This window comes from Balaenoptera acutorostrata, chromosome 2 (genome assembly GCF_949987535.1).
Source record: "Balaenoptera acutorostrata chromosome 2, mBalAcu1.1, whole genome shotgun sequence".
Classification (NCBI taxonomy): domain Eukaryota; kingdom Metazoa; phylum Chordata; class Mammalia; order Artiodactyla; family Balaenopteridae; genus Balaenoptera; species Balaenoptera acutorostrata.
In genome coordinates, this window is record NC_080065.1 from 104,874,983 (window position 1) to 104,890,140 (window position 15,158).

Sequence of the window (15,158 nt, forward strand, 5' to 3'; positions counted from 1 at the left end):
CTCTTTCTCTTTCCCATCACTCTATATGATAGTTTTCTAAATTATTCACTTTTTTAATGACTCAGTATTTTTTCCCTTTATATGGCTTCTAAAAATAATTAAATCAAATCAACAATTATCATATAGATGTGACTTAAGATTCTGTATAAGATGGCAGAAGATTAAATGATAAATTTTAGAAAGCACTTTAAAAAAAATAAAACACTAGGCAAATATACATCATCATGTTGCATACAAATGGTAAAAGAATGACGAATTTCAGGGCCCAAAGCGGAAGGTGTCAAACACATAATAGATCATGGGCTTTGGCACCAGACAGACCTAGGTTCAAATCCAGCTCTGCCATTAGTGGGCAATTTTCTTTATCACCCTAGCCTCAACCTTCTCATTTAAAAAACTGAGAGGCTAATCAAACTCTTACAGAGCATTATCCTTGATAAATATTCATACCTCAATAAATGTGAACTATTATGATTATTTAAAAGATTTCAGCAACAGTATAAGACGATCAAGTTTTTAAGATTAGTGTCAGTGTACTTACCCCACAGATATCATTCCTATAAATGAAAAGAAACAACTTTTCTAAAGAAATCATATTAAAGGAATATGAAAATTTTCATATTATTTCAATGACAGCATTGCTTCCAACAGAAGGCAGAATTAGCAAAGACATAAAAGATCTATGATGAGAAATGACTAAAGTCAACTGATTGGATGTTTGACTAAATTCAATCATAATGCAAAATAACCATTCTCCAAACAATAAAGAACACTATCAAGGTTTATTTTCTGAATATCCTGAAGGACTTTCGTATTTCAGAAGAAAAGCAAAAAGCTTCGTGTTTTGGTGTTTCATTTCTGCCTAGATGTAAAAATCACTAAAATTCACACATACAAACTAAGAAAAATAGATCTATATTGTCTTACTTGAGTATTAAATGTAAGTGGGAGGATCTTCCATATATGAGTAAATTAGTTCCTAGTTTTATTTATTTAAAGTATACCATTAGGGACTTCCCTAGTCATCCAGTGGTTAAGAATCCACCTTCCAGTGCAGGGGACATGGGTTTGATCCCTGGTCAGGGAACTAATACCCCACATGCCAAGGGGCAACTAGGCCCTTGCGCCACAACTACTGAGCGCACACCCTCTAGAGCCCGCGCACCACAACTAGAGAGCCCACGTGCCGTAACTACTGATCCCACACACCCTGGAGCCTGCGCACCAGAACTAGAGGGCCCACGTGTCTCAGTGAAAGAGTCCGCATGCCACAACGAAGACCCTGTGTGCCACAACTAAGACCCAATGCAGCCAAATAAATAAGTAAATTTTTTTTTTTAAAGTGTACATTAAGTTAAACCAAATGCTAAATAAAAAAGGTCAGGAATTAGTTCTTCCCAAATCCTCACATCCCCTAAAAAAGCAAACAGATCGACAAGAAAAACAAGTAAAACTACACAGATCCCAGGCCTACAGTGTAATTAGAAGAGAAAAACCACACACTTCAAATTCCTATAAGTAGAAAAAAAAACACCTATATCCAGCAGCACTGTCTTGTGAGCACCCTCTCAAAACTGCTAGAGAGAGTGGTAGGGGTGGGGAGGGGGAGTATAGCAGAAGCTCATGGAAGAGAAAAAAGGAAACAAAGAAAAATCACTTCGAGACACAGACAGTCTACCTCGAGGACAAAAATACTGAGAAGAATCCTGGAAGATTAGAATACTGACTACTGAGAAAAGAATTAAAAGTGCACGGGCCTCCAAACGGCAGTCCTAGAAAGGCAATACTTCTGAGGAAGAAGAGGATGAAACAAAGATGTCTCCTTCGAAGACGAATGGTGAAGAAAGAGAAGCAAGAGGGGAAATTTATGATCCTGCAGGATAAAGAGAACTACAAAAAATTTAATAAAACACTTCCCCACTATGCCTTACTCCAAAAAGCCATCCATTAAAGAAAAGGCACTTTGCTATACTGACAGATGACAATCTTGAATTTCTTTAAGAACCTTGTAAACTGTCCCAAACTACTAACTTTACCTACAAAATGCATATAGGTAAGTAATCTTCACCTGTACAAAGCTACAATAAGACTAAAAAAGAAAATAAGAACCAAAACATTATAATAAATACAATTTTCCCAAACAAAACAACTAGCAAACAGAAGAAAACGATAACACAATACTCAAGCATTTGGGGATAGGAAATAAACATCTGGAATCTGAAATTCAAAAACCAAAAATATAAATGGACAACAAACATGAAGAAATGAAGTAAGAGATGATTAAACTTGGGAAAGAAATAAAAGAAAAATCAAAGTCATACCAGAAATTGAAGACTAAATTATAATGTTCCCAAAGGAGAACATATTCAAACAAAATTTTAATAAGGGGCATAGAAGAAAAAGAAGAAAAAAACCAAGAGAATGGAAATGAGATTAATAAAGAACTACAAAAGGACAGAAAATGGTTGGAAGAAAGATAGAAAAAGATCCAATGTACATAAAGAGTACCTGAAGAAATAAAAATAAAACAATGAATAAGAACTAATATTTAAAATTATAACCCTAGAAAACTTTTTGAAAATAGAAGATCTGAACACACATATTAAAAAGGCCCACCAGGTACATGGGAAAACTGACCTGGAATGAGCAACACTGAGACTTATCCTAGTAAAACTATTAGATTTTTAAAGATGAAGGAAAAAAAAATCCTAAAGCCCTTGAGGATAAAGATCAAGTAACTTAAAGGAAGATAATGACTGGCATCAGACTTCTAAACAGCAATATAGAAAGCCAGGCAACAATGGAACACCATTTTAAGAAACTCAAGATTTCATATCCAGCCAAGCTGTCCTTTGAGTATCCAGGGTATAGAAAAATAGTTTTAAATACATAGGAACCGGACTTCCCTGGTGGCGCAGTGGTTAAGAATCCGCCTGCCAGTGCAAGGGGACATGGGTTCAAGCCCTGGTCCAGGAAGATCCCACATGCCGCAGAGCAACTAAGCCCATGTGCCACAACTACTGAGCCTGTGCTCTAGAGCCCATGAGCCACAACTACTGAGCCCATGTGCCACAACTACTGAAGCCCGCACGCCTAGAGCCCGTGCTCCGAAACAAAGAGAAACCACCACAACGAGAAGCCCGCGCACCACAACGAAGAGTAGCCCCCGATTGCTGCAACTAGAGAAAGCCCGCGCGCAGCGACGACAACCCAGTGCAGCCAAAAATAAATAAATAAATTTATTTAATAAATAAATAAATACATAGGAACCAAAGGAATACTATACACGAGGCCTTCTTGGGGAACCTACCACAGGAGGAGCTTTATCCAACCAGGAGATATGGGAGAACCTTTGGCAAAAGGATTGATATATATTCGATTGCAAATCTAAGACTAAAACAAAGGTGGGGAAGAGGGAAGAATAATATATAAATGTTAAATTGTTCTGAAAAAGTAAAATTAATGCATTCCCCAAAATGGGAACTGTAAGGGAAAGAGAAACAAGAAAATAAAATAGGCTCTTTAATTGTTAGAAACAAGTAGGAAACAAAGCACAGCAATAAAAACTGAGAAAACAAATAGTAATAAATGAGAAAATTGGGCACTATGGGCATATAAAAAGGTATAGGACTTCCACTTTCAGCCTAGATGGAATAAGTGGAATGAACTTACTCTTCCACTGTAAACAATTAGGAAAAAAAAAATTTTTTTAAGTGGGCGAGGGAGATACTGTTCTTAGACATTGGACAGTAGGCAGGACAGGATTATGATTCTTGATAGAAAAGAAACAAACAAGATGGACTCTACAATGGCCACAGCGCTCTGCCTGACAGCACTTACTAGACTGCAGTGCAAAAAGGGAAACCGAAACATAGCAAAACAGTCTCAAAGAGTTAAAGAGATAAAGATCAGAGTTCTGGGAGAATGGGCAGCTGGAATGCAGACGTACTGAAAGGGAGGAAGCTACACAGGAAACAGCTCCAGAAATTGAAATAGAAATCCCCTTGAGGGCCACAGAGAAAGGCCCTGGAAGATGAGACACCACCCGGAGAAGAAGCCAGGTGGAGATTAGAGGCACGCCAGCCAACAGGGAGCACTAAGACCCTGCACTTGTGAAAGAGCCATCCGGGACTTTCCTGCCCCACCCAGCCGCTGTCTGAGAACAGCCACATGAGTGACAGCCAACACCGTTTGTAGCACAAGGACCACCCAGGCGACCCAGAGTCATGCAAAATAATAAATCACTGTTTCAAAACAAAATTTTAAAAGTACTTACAATACACATGGTAATATAATAAAGAATTATACTTTAATGGATAGTATAACCAATATTCCAAAGATTAACTTTATTTAACAATGATGGTAGCTAAGGTCCTAATTGTTAGAATAAGTAGTAGGAGATATGTATCTAGGGAAACTAAAGATACTTGTTTTCATTCTCCTCAAATACAAAGCCTGACACCTGTTACCTATTTATTCTTTGGTCTTTCTAGATTATCGGGGAATAATTTTCTCTTTATTAATTATGAAAAACCATGAAGTATACTTGTACTATATACCAGTTTGAAGATGAAGAAATTTTCCTAAAGGCATGAAAAACAAAATATTCCAGAAGTGATATTGGTAGAGCTATGGTTGCCAGTTTCCCTACTGATTGAAAAGTTACTTATTTAATTTAAATACCTGGCACAAAGTTTAGGCTATAACAACATAATCTGTTCCATTTCCACTTCTCCTTAAAGGTCTGTTCGTCCACAATCATCTCCCACCACTCTCCGGTGTGAATGCTCTAATTCTTACTCCTTGTACATACATCATGCTCTTTTCTGCTATCATTACTAAGTTCTTATCCCCTTCCAGGCCATACTGCAAGCCTTATACCCCTGGCAAGACAGAAGATCTATACACCATTTTAGTTCAGAAGTCCCATCTTTCCTACCAAACTCTTCTGTATGTCATTCTCTAATGAGTAGCCCATCTCAGAATGTCTACAGCACTTACTCTATAATTCAAAGCCTTGTATTTAATCATTCGTTGCTTAGAATAGGTGCCCTAGAAATGAAGACATCTACGCCTTATATCTAAGTGTCCTTTCAGTTCCTTGTCAATAGATCACACTTCTTCTACTTGATTTGTATCTCCTATAGCACAGATCCAATTTAAAACAGCCCACAAATCCCCTGAAATTTATGCAAAGTTTTATGCAAAATGTTTTTGAAGAGACAGTCGGTAGTTTTTATCATATTCTCGAGTGACCATATGATACAAATGGTCAGGAACCTCTGTCAAATGATGGGTGCCCATTATTTATACAAAAAAGATTTGTTAACTTATAAACTGTCCTTTGTCACACAGCAAAATACTCAAGTCTGCTAAAAGCTAACAAAAAGTTCTATTCATCTGAAAAAAGAAAATCTTTCTGCTTACTGTATAAAGAAATTCAAGCCATGGAAACTATTCAGCTTTTCTTATCTACAGCAGATACATTTTATTATTTCAGTAACACAAGAATAATAATGGAGCATTTCTGGGTTTTCTGAACCATGAAACCATGAAGTCTTCTGTTCTTTAGTGTGCTAATAAAATTAATTTCACTATGAAGCTTTAATTAAACATAAATATGAGTGCTCTCTTAAGAAACTGATAAGAAATAGGGATGGGAAGAACAATTAAAGGCAAAAACTAATCTGAGGTAGAAAGTATTGTTCTATCACCCAATTATATAGTGTATAAAAAAATACAATTAATATGTTCCAAACTTAATTCTTTCTGGCTCATGAAATTATATTCCTATTTGCCAGCACACATAAATCCTGCAGAAGTTCTCATATCAAGTATATCAAAATTAGTATCAAAAAATAAGTGAATTTTACAAATAATGTGCTGTCATCACCTGCTTATTCACAGCATAACTTCAGAGCTTTACATATTCTGCTCTATATTTGCATGGTTAGTATTCTGGCCATCTTAGGGAAGAATGGTCAGGTCTCTCAAAAACAAAGTTGCTTTTCTCATCTTTATGGTCACCTTTTGCTGCTTAGATAAATCTTTGCATGCTTACAGAATTTGTTAACTGACAGGGCATTTTAACTCCTCCATCAGAAAACATATTATTTATGCCAAACAAATGAGATTAAATCATCTACTCCTTTCTGAGATGCTTTATTGTACCTGTCCACTAAAGTTAGCATAAAATAATCTCTCTCGAAGCAATGTAGCTCAGTTTTCTTTTCCAATAGAAGAAAGGATAACTGAAATTTGCCTTTTATTTTATCCTGCTCTCTAAGGCTTTAATGAAATTCTTCACTACTAAGCTAGGCAGTCTCCTTAAGGCAAGCAATCCATTGCCAACAAAGCATGATGCTTTTTCAATTGACTAATGAAAAGCCATTTTACATTTTCTTTTGATACCTAGTGGAGAAAAAAACTGCTAAGTAAAAATTCAGAAAGAACGAATTTCAACTACAGAAATATGCCATTATTTTTATTACGTAGAAGAACACAGCCACTACTTTTGGACTCACAAAATTACAGGGTATCAGAGTTATCAATCAAAAAGTGTCAGGAGTCAGGTGGCTTTATCACTTTTCGAAAATACATTCTTACCTGATTAAGTGAGGTGGTATCTGTAAGTACAGCATCAGGAGGTCTATTAGGTATGGCTACAGCTACCTGAGATCAAAAAACATTACACGTTAAATTATAACAAAATAATTGTTATTCTCTTTACCCAGACTGATATTTGATAAACAACCATGTTTCAATATACAGTCATCCCTCAGTTTCCAAGGGTGATTGGTTCCAGGACCCCTTCATGGATACCAAGATCTGCAGATGCTCAAATCCCTTATATAAAACGGTGTAGTATTTGCATATAATCTATGCACATCCTCCCATACATTTATAATACCTAATACAATGGAAATGCTGTGTAAATAGTTTGGGAACTTTCTGGAATTTTTTTTTTCTGAATATTTTTGATCCACGGTTGGTTCAATCTGCAGATGCCAAACCTGTGGATACAGAACCCACAGATATGGAGGGCTGACTGTAACAAAATCTGCAAGCTGGATAAAAAGTTTATTTTAATATTTTATTTTCAGCACATAATGACATTTAAAATTTCATAACTGCTAGCTTCATCTACATTATGATTTCCCTGAAATGACCTTGTTTAACGAAAGGAATTATATAACCAGATCCATTCTCTAGGCCACAAAGGAGAAAAAGGTAAAGACTCTTTTCCCAATGCAAAAGATGACAATAACTGTAAGAATTAGACCAACAATTCACATCTATATTGATTTAATCTTTAAATGCACTTTACTAAGGGTGTGGATCTCTTTGCATTTATTTTCTTTTTAATTTTTATTGGAGTATAGTTGATTTACAATGTTGTGTTAATTTCAGGTGTACAGCAAAGTGAAACAGTTATACATATATATATCTATATCTATATCTCCACTCTTTTTTAGATTCTTTTCCCATATAGGTCCTTACAGAATATTGAGTAGAGTTCCCTGTGCTATACAGTTAACTCCTTATTAGTTATCTATTTTATATACAGTAGTATGTATATGTCAATCCCAATCTCTTAAATTATCACTCCCCCACCATTTCCCCCCTGGTAACTATAAGTTTGTTTTCTACATCTGTGACTCTATTTCTGTTTTGTAAAGAAGTTCATTTGTATGTTTTTTTTTCAGATTCTGCATATAAGTGATATCATATGATATTTGTCTTTATCTGACTTACTTCACTCAGTATGGCAGTCTCTGGGTCCATCCATGTTCCTGCAAATGGCATTATTTCATTCTTCTTTATGGCTGAGTAATAGTCCATTGTATATATGTACCACTCTTCTTTATCCATTCCTTTTTTTTTTTTAAGTGCATAAATCTTTTTTTTTTTAATAAATTTATTTTTTTTTTTTGGCTGTGTTGGATCTTTGTTGCTGTTTGCGGGCTTTCTCTAGTTGCAGTGAGCGGGGGCTCTCTTCATTGCAGTGCGCAGGCTTCTCCTTGTGGTGTCTTTTCTTGTTGCGGAGCACAGGCTCTAGGCGCACAGGCTTCAGTAGTTGTAGCACGCGGGCTCAGTAGTTGCGGCTCGTGGGTGCTACAGCACAGACTCAGTAGTTGTGCCGCACGGGCTTAGTTGCTCCACGGCATGTGGGATCTTCCCGGACTGGGACTTGAACCTGTGTCCCCTGAATTGGCAGGCGGATTCTTAACCACTGCACCACCAGGGAAGCCCCCATTCCTCTGCTGATGGACATTTAGGTTGCCTCCATGTCCTGGCTATTGTGAACAGTGCTGCTATGAACATTGGGGTGTGTGGTTTTCTCCAGATGTATGCCCAGTAGTGGGATTGCTGGATCATATGCTAACTCTATTTTTCATTTCTTAAGGAACCTCCATACTGTTCTCCATAGTGGCTGTATCAATTTGCATTCCCACCAACAGTGCAAAAGGGTTCCCTTTTCTCCACACCCTCTCCAGCATTTACTGTTTGTAGATTTTTTGATGATGGCCATTCTAACCAGTGTGAGGTGATAACTCATAGTTTTGATTTGCATTTCTCTAATAATTAGTGATGTTGAGCATGTTTTCATGTGCTTTTTGGCCATCTGTATGTCTTCTTTGGAGAAACGTCTGTCTAGATCTTCCTCTTTGCATTTATATCCGAATTGGAGCAGTTGAGCTTCTTGGATGTGTAGATCAACGTTTTTCATCCATGCCATTGTTCCTTCAATTATTTTTTCTGCTTCTTTCTCTCTCCTCTCTGGTATGCCCATTACATAAAAGCTGGTGTACTTAATGGTATTTCACATTTCTCTGAAGCCTCTTCATTCTTTTTCTTCACCTTTTTTCTTTCTGTTCTTCAGACATAGATAGATTGATCGATCTTCAAGCTTTTTGATTTTTGATCTTCAAGATTTTTGATTCATCAACAGATGAATGGACTTTCAAGCTTTTTGATTAAAATCAAAAAGCCACTTCAAATCTACTGTTGAGACCCTCTAGTAAATTCTTCATTTCAGTTATTGTACTTTCAGTTCCAGAACTACTTCTATTTGGTTCTTTTTTTATATAATTTCTATTTATTGATTTCTTTCTCTTTTTTTTTTTTTTTTTTTTTGAGCCACACCACGCAGCTTGCAGGATCTTAGTTCCCCGACCAGGGACTGAACCCATGCTCCCTGCAGTGGAAGTGCGGAATGCTAACCACTGGACCACCAGGGAATTCCCCAATTTTTCTCTATTTGATGAGACATTGTCCTCATACTTTACTTCTTTACACACTTTACTTCTTTAAGCATGGTTTCCTTTAGTTCTTTGACTATATTTACAATAAATGCTTTGAAGTCTTTTCCTATTAAGTTGTCTCAAAAGCAATCTCTGTTGCCTGTTCTGTTTTGTTTTGTTTTTTCCTATCTATGGGTCATACTCTTTTATTTCTTTCAGATCTTGTAATTTTTTTGTTGATAACTGGATACTTTAGATAATATATTGCAGCAACTCTGGATACTGAGACCCCTTTCCCCTTCCAGGGCTTGTTGTTATTGTTAACTTGTTCATTTGTTTAGACGATTCATTTGGCTAGACGATTTTAGTTAAGTATATTTCCCCCACAGTGTGCAGACTCTGATGTTGCTCCTCAGAGGGTACAGCCTTGGGCGAGCACAGTCAGCCTGGGATGACAGTGGTTTTAGCAGGGCACTCTGTGACCGTCTCTCCCTGATCTCTCTGTTAAACTGTCTGTCCAGCTGTTCGGCTTCACAAATTGCCAGATGACTGTTCTATTATTTTCAACAGTGCCCTGGGGCATAAATTGTTCCACAGTCTGATCCAATTAAAGTCAGGCCTTTTAGGAGGTGTAGTCTTTGAGGCCAGTCTTTGAGGTTTGTTATGATCCCATGACGACTCTTCTTAGCTGTCTCTTTCCATGGTTCTCTCTGGCAAACTTCTAGTTGGACTAGTTTAGTTTACTGCTTCCATGGAGCTACCAGCCTCCTCTTGATTATCACTAAAGTAACCTTGTTTTTGAAACCATCCTTACTTTTGAGCTTCCAAATACTTGCTACCAAAATGAGTCAGTTTCCGTGGGAAGGGCTTCAGAGCTCTCTATCATTACAGCCTGCCTTGCCCCCCAGGCAAAACCTCTGCACCACTGCCACGGACATGAGGGCAAGGATAGTGGCCCACTTCTCTCCAAGTGACATCCTCACTTTACAAGAAGAGTCCTAGGCAGAGGTCGGAGCTTCTGGTCTTCTCAGCTTGCCTCTAGCAGCAGGGGATCCCCACGCTATGAGCAGCCTGGGCAAGAGTTATCAGGGCCCTAGTGTTCTCAGCCTGCCATGGTGGAACACAGTCTCCACCCTACAAGTGGGGGTAGGGTGGAGGAAGACAGCCCCGTAACTCTCAGCCACTTTTACCTGGAATTGAGCTTCTGCAACACAAGCTGGGACCGGGGAGCTGGGGTGGGGGTAATAGGAAAAATGAGTGAGCTGCTCCTCCTAGGAAGACAGTGCAGCCCTATTCAGGGAACTGAGGGCAGAGGTAAAAGCTAGGTTAAATTGATGTAAAATCCAATTTACAAAATATTTTTAGGAAAAAAATATGTTTTTGGATAGAATTTGAGAACTAAAGAGTAACTAGAATTGTTTTATACAAGAGAAATGCTCAAGTCATTTAATGAATGATAATTTGCATTTATACAAGGATCACTTGTAAGTGTTAGGTTTTTCTAAAGAGTTTTGGATGCAGGCAAAGTTTGCATAAGAAAGTAAAGATATTCCCATAGTTACCTCAGCTACATTACACTTACGTCAGCCAGACTTTTCTATATATAACATATGTTATATATTAAAATATACAAATATAAACAGCATTTCAAATCCAAGGAACACATTCTGGTTCAAAGAAGTGTGGATTACTGAAATCCTACTCTATGAAATTACACATATGGTAAGTTCAAAATACAGATAAGGATACTTAACGACACATGTATCTCACTTATGAAGTCATAGCCTACATTAGCTTTGTCTGACGTCCGTTTTCCACCAAAGCCTCCAGCGCCAACAACAAAGATGGAGAACTGATTATAACATATAAGTTCCTCCCCAGAGTAAGAGTAGACTGAAAAGCAAATGAAAAAAAAAAAAGAGGTTATTACCAAAAGACATAACTAGTTACCCAATATGTGATCAACAATCCTTTTAAAAGTTTCAGAAACAAAATCCAATTACTAAAAGGCTTTGCAATTTAAAGACACCCAAGTTTGGGATACAGAGCACTCATTTTAATCATTCACTACCAGTCTCTGGAAGGCAGAGAGAAGAGGATCTTGACAAATCCTTTCTGGACTATGAAACAGCAGTTCATCTCACCTCTTCTTAAAGTGCCCCAACTGCCTTTCATATTTCAATTCTCTCCTTCTTAAACCTTTCAAACAATTCCACTATAAAATGCAGACTAACACACATGAAAAGATGCTCATCATCGCTAATTATTAGAGAAATGCAAATCAAAACTACAACGAGGTACCACCTCACACTGGTCAGAATGACCATCATTAAAAAGTCTACAAATAACAAATGCTGGAGAGGGTGTGGAGAAAAGGGAACCCTCCTACACTGTTGGTAGGAATGTAAATTGGTGCAGCCACTATGGAAAACAGTATGGAGGTTCCTCAAAAAACGAAAAATAGAATTGCCATATGATCCAGCAATCCCACTCCTAGGCATATATCCAGACAAAACTATAATTCAAAAAGATGCATGCACCCCTATGTTCATAGCAACACTATTTACAATAGCCAAGACATGGAAACAACCTAAAAGTTCATCAACAGATGAATGGATAAAGAAGATGTGATACACAAACACACACACACTGGAATATTACTCAGCCATAAAAAAGACTGAAATAATGCCATCTGCAGCAACATGGATGCACCTAGAGATTATCATACCAAGAGAAGTCAGAAAGAGACAGACAAATACCATATGATATCACTTATATGTGGAATCTAAAATATGACACAAATGAACATATCTACAAAACAGAAACGGACTCAGAGATATAGAGAACAGACTTGTGGTTGCCTAGGGGAAGGGAAGGGAAGGTGGTGGAGGGATGGATTGGGAGTTTGGGATTAGCAGATGGAAACTATTATATATAGGATGGATAAACAACAAGGTCCTACTGCATTGCACAGGGAACTATATTCAATATCCTGTGATAAGCCATAATGGAAAAGAATACGAAAAAGTACGTATATATGTATAACTAAATCACTTTGCTGTACAGCAGAATTTAACACAACATTGTAAATCCACTAAAATTCAATAATTCAATAAAATTAAAAAATTAAAATAAAATACAGATAACCACACTCCCAAATTTTCAAACATTCTGCTGAAGTCCTCAATAGAGCCTGGAATGTAAAAGAAGAAATAAGTGAGAATGAAGGTATAAGCTTCAGGAGGGCAGGATCACGGCTTTTTTGCTCACCATCATATTTCCAGCAATTAGAATAGTAACTGGGACAGAAAAGGCACCTAATAAATATGTATTAAATTAATTAGTAAATCAATGAACAAACGATGTGACTGAGCAAGTTAGTGAATAAGTAAGCAAGTAATGAATGAAAGACAGCTGTCCCTCTTTCTACTGACTACTTTCCTGGTGACAGTTTGAGCATCACCTAAATCACCAGCACTATAAAACTAGGAATATGATTTTGAATTGTATAATAAGGAAAAATATAATTATAACAAAAAATAAGGGAAGTCATGGTGATTTGCATTTAAAATAAGACTTTTATCCTTATTACACAGAAAATTGGATATCTAATTTCATCTATATTTTATCTACAACTTCTAATACATTATTACCCATTACCAAGCTATAGCTAAATAAATGGAGTAGATCAAGAAAGAATAGTAAAAATTAAAGCTAAGGTTACTGCAAAACTTTTTTGTGGTAGACATTTGGTAGAATGGTGAGAAGACTAAAAGAAAACCAGGAGAGTTCCAGCCAAATGTTAGCCAATATTTGGAGTGGTAAGAAAATACCAAAACCTTAAAAAAGAAAGAAGAGGGGTAAGGAGGAAGAGGGAAAGAGAGAGAACAGACACATGTTCTATGTGTCTATGATGAAATACATAGTTTACTTTGTAAACTATGAGTTAACAAAAACAATGTAGTGGAAAAATATTTAAGAGCATTAAAAATGTTCTCAATATATTATTAAGTAAAAACAAGGCAAGTTCCAAAACAACATATTCAGTATAACCTCCTATGTATTTAGAACAAAAATGATAAAGCCTACATTCCAAATACCAGACAAAAACTTTCCACTGTTATTTCCAAAATTTTTTATAATGTTTATCTATTTCTATTGTTCTTAAACTTTAAAACAAATAAATTCTAAGCAATGTATCTTTGGCTTATGTTTAGTTACTAGTATTTCAACATTCATTAAACTACTATCATCTTTTTTTCCACTGCAAATAAAATGTGGTTATAGTGTTTAAACCCCATTTTAAGTTCAATAGGTTTGAATGTGCAAGGTTAAGAACCTAACTACCATTTATAAGAATGATTCAGGGGTCAAATACGTTTGAAGTTCCAAAGAGCTAACACAGAAAAGAGTATCTACAACATAGCCTAATTATCAACTGAGGGCAGTCTATGTATTCATTCCTGCCAAAAAACATACTCTAGGAAGCATAATTCTCCTCTATGTTTGCTATACCAGCTACATTTCTCACCTCTGTGCTTTGGTTATGTTGTTACAAATCCCCTGAAATGTCCCACTCTCTGGACCTCTACCCCAATCTACTCCACCCCCTCCTCCCTTATTTTCTAAAAAAGCTTATGAATTTTTAGAACACTAATCTTGCTTTCTCACAATTGGAAGATAAATAGAAACTTATTAATCAACTTCTGTGATAAAGTATTATGTTACATACAAAGCCTATGAATCTAACAATATTATTATAAGAACTAGAAATGAGTTACCATCCATAAGCATTATTAAACCGGATCCTTTATCCAGGACGTCAGCAACAATTGCTTCACATTTTAATTTTCCTAAAAATGGAAAGTAAATAAATAAATAATAAATAAATAAATAAGGAGACTGTTTTAAAGACCATAAGTTATATGAAGACATGAGAGAAATTAACATAACTTCCACTGTAAGTTCAGTAAAACTAAAAAATCATGATTTAGAATAATTTTCAATATAATGTTGAATCATAAACATTAAAAGCAATCAGAATACCTGAGTCACCAAATTTGAAACATCAATAATTCTGATACATTAGGTTGTAAAAAGTAACAATTTTCAATCATTCAATGAACACTTGTTAAGCATACAGCCAACACCAGCTACCCCATTCCTTCTCAAATCTCTACTCTATGGGCTTCAGTTAGACAGTGTTTCTTTCTAACTACTCTGTTCTTTTAGGGACTGTTCCATTATTTAACTGGTAATGTCTTGATGGATTAACAATTATTTGGGAGTGAACTCATAATCTTTTTCTCCAACCTGTTTTTCTCTTTTGTTCCCTATACGAATGAATGGTACTATCCACCCAACTGCCAAGCCAGAAACTTCAGCATGACCCCTGCCTCATAAAATAGTGTCTAAGTATGTGGCAAGACTGGAGTATGCAGAGACTGGGAGAAGCTAGATTATATGAAAAGTTTCTGACTTCATCCTGAAGTCTATGAACAGCCATCTGGTGTTTTTAACAGGGAAGTGACAAATACACTTGCATTTTGGAAATAATATTCTGGCTGCAGTGAGATGAGCAGACCTGAAGGGAGCAAGAATGGAGCCAGAGGGCTTCCCTGGTGGCACAGTGGTTGAGAATCTGCCTGCTAAAGCAGGGGACACGGGTTCGAGCCCTGGTCTGGGAAGATCCCACATGCCGCGGAGCAGCTGGGCCCGTGAGCCACAATTACTGAGCCTGCGCGTCTGGAGCCTGTGCTCTGCAACAGGAGGCCGCGATAGTGAGAGGCCCGTGCACCGCAATGAAGAGTGGCCCCCGCTTGCCGCAACTAGAGAAAGCCCTCGCACAGAAACGAAGACCCAACACAGCCAAAAATAAATAAATAAATAAACTCCAATCTCTTTAAAAAAAAA

At 36.9% G+C, this 15,158-nt stretch overlaps 1 protein-coding gene across 1 annotated transcript in view; it reads right to left on the reverse strand.

The window, feature by feature from the left end:
• Positions 1–15,158, reverse strand: part of LOC130707158 (peroxisomal multifunctional enzyme type 2-like) — a 96,702-nt gene that overhangs the window by 4,178 nt on the left and 77,366 nt on the right. The window contains exons 16-18 of the mRNA XM_057540380.1: positions 14,027–14,098; positions 11,035–11,138; positions 6,607–6,672 (exon numbers count right to left, since the gene is read on the reverse strand). Of these exons, the coding sequence (XP_057396363.1) occupies positions 6,607–6,672; positions 11,035–11,138; positions 14,027–14,098 (242 nt within the window). The remainder of the gene's footprint in view (positions 1–6,606; positions 6,673–11,034; positions 11,139–14,026; positions 14,099–15,158) is intronic.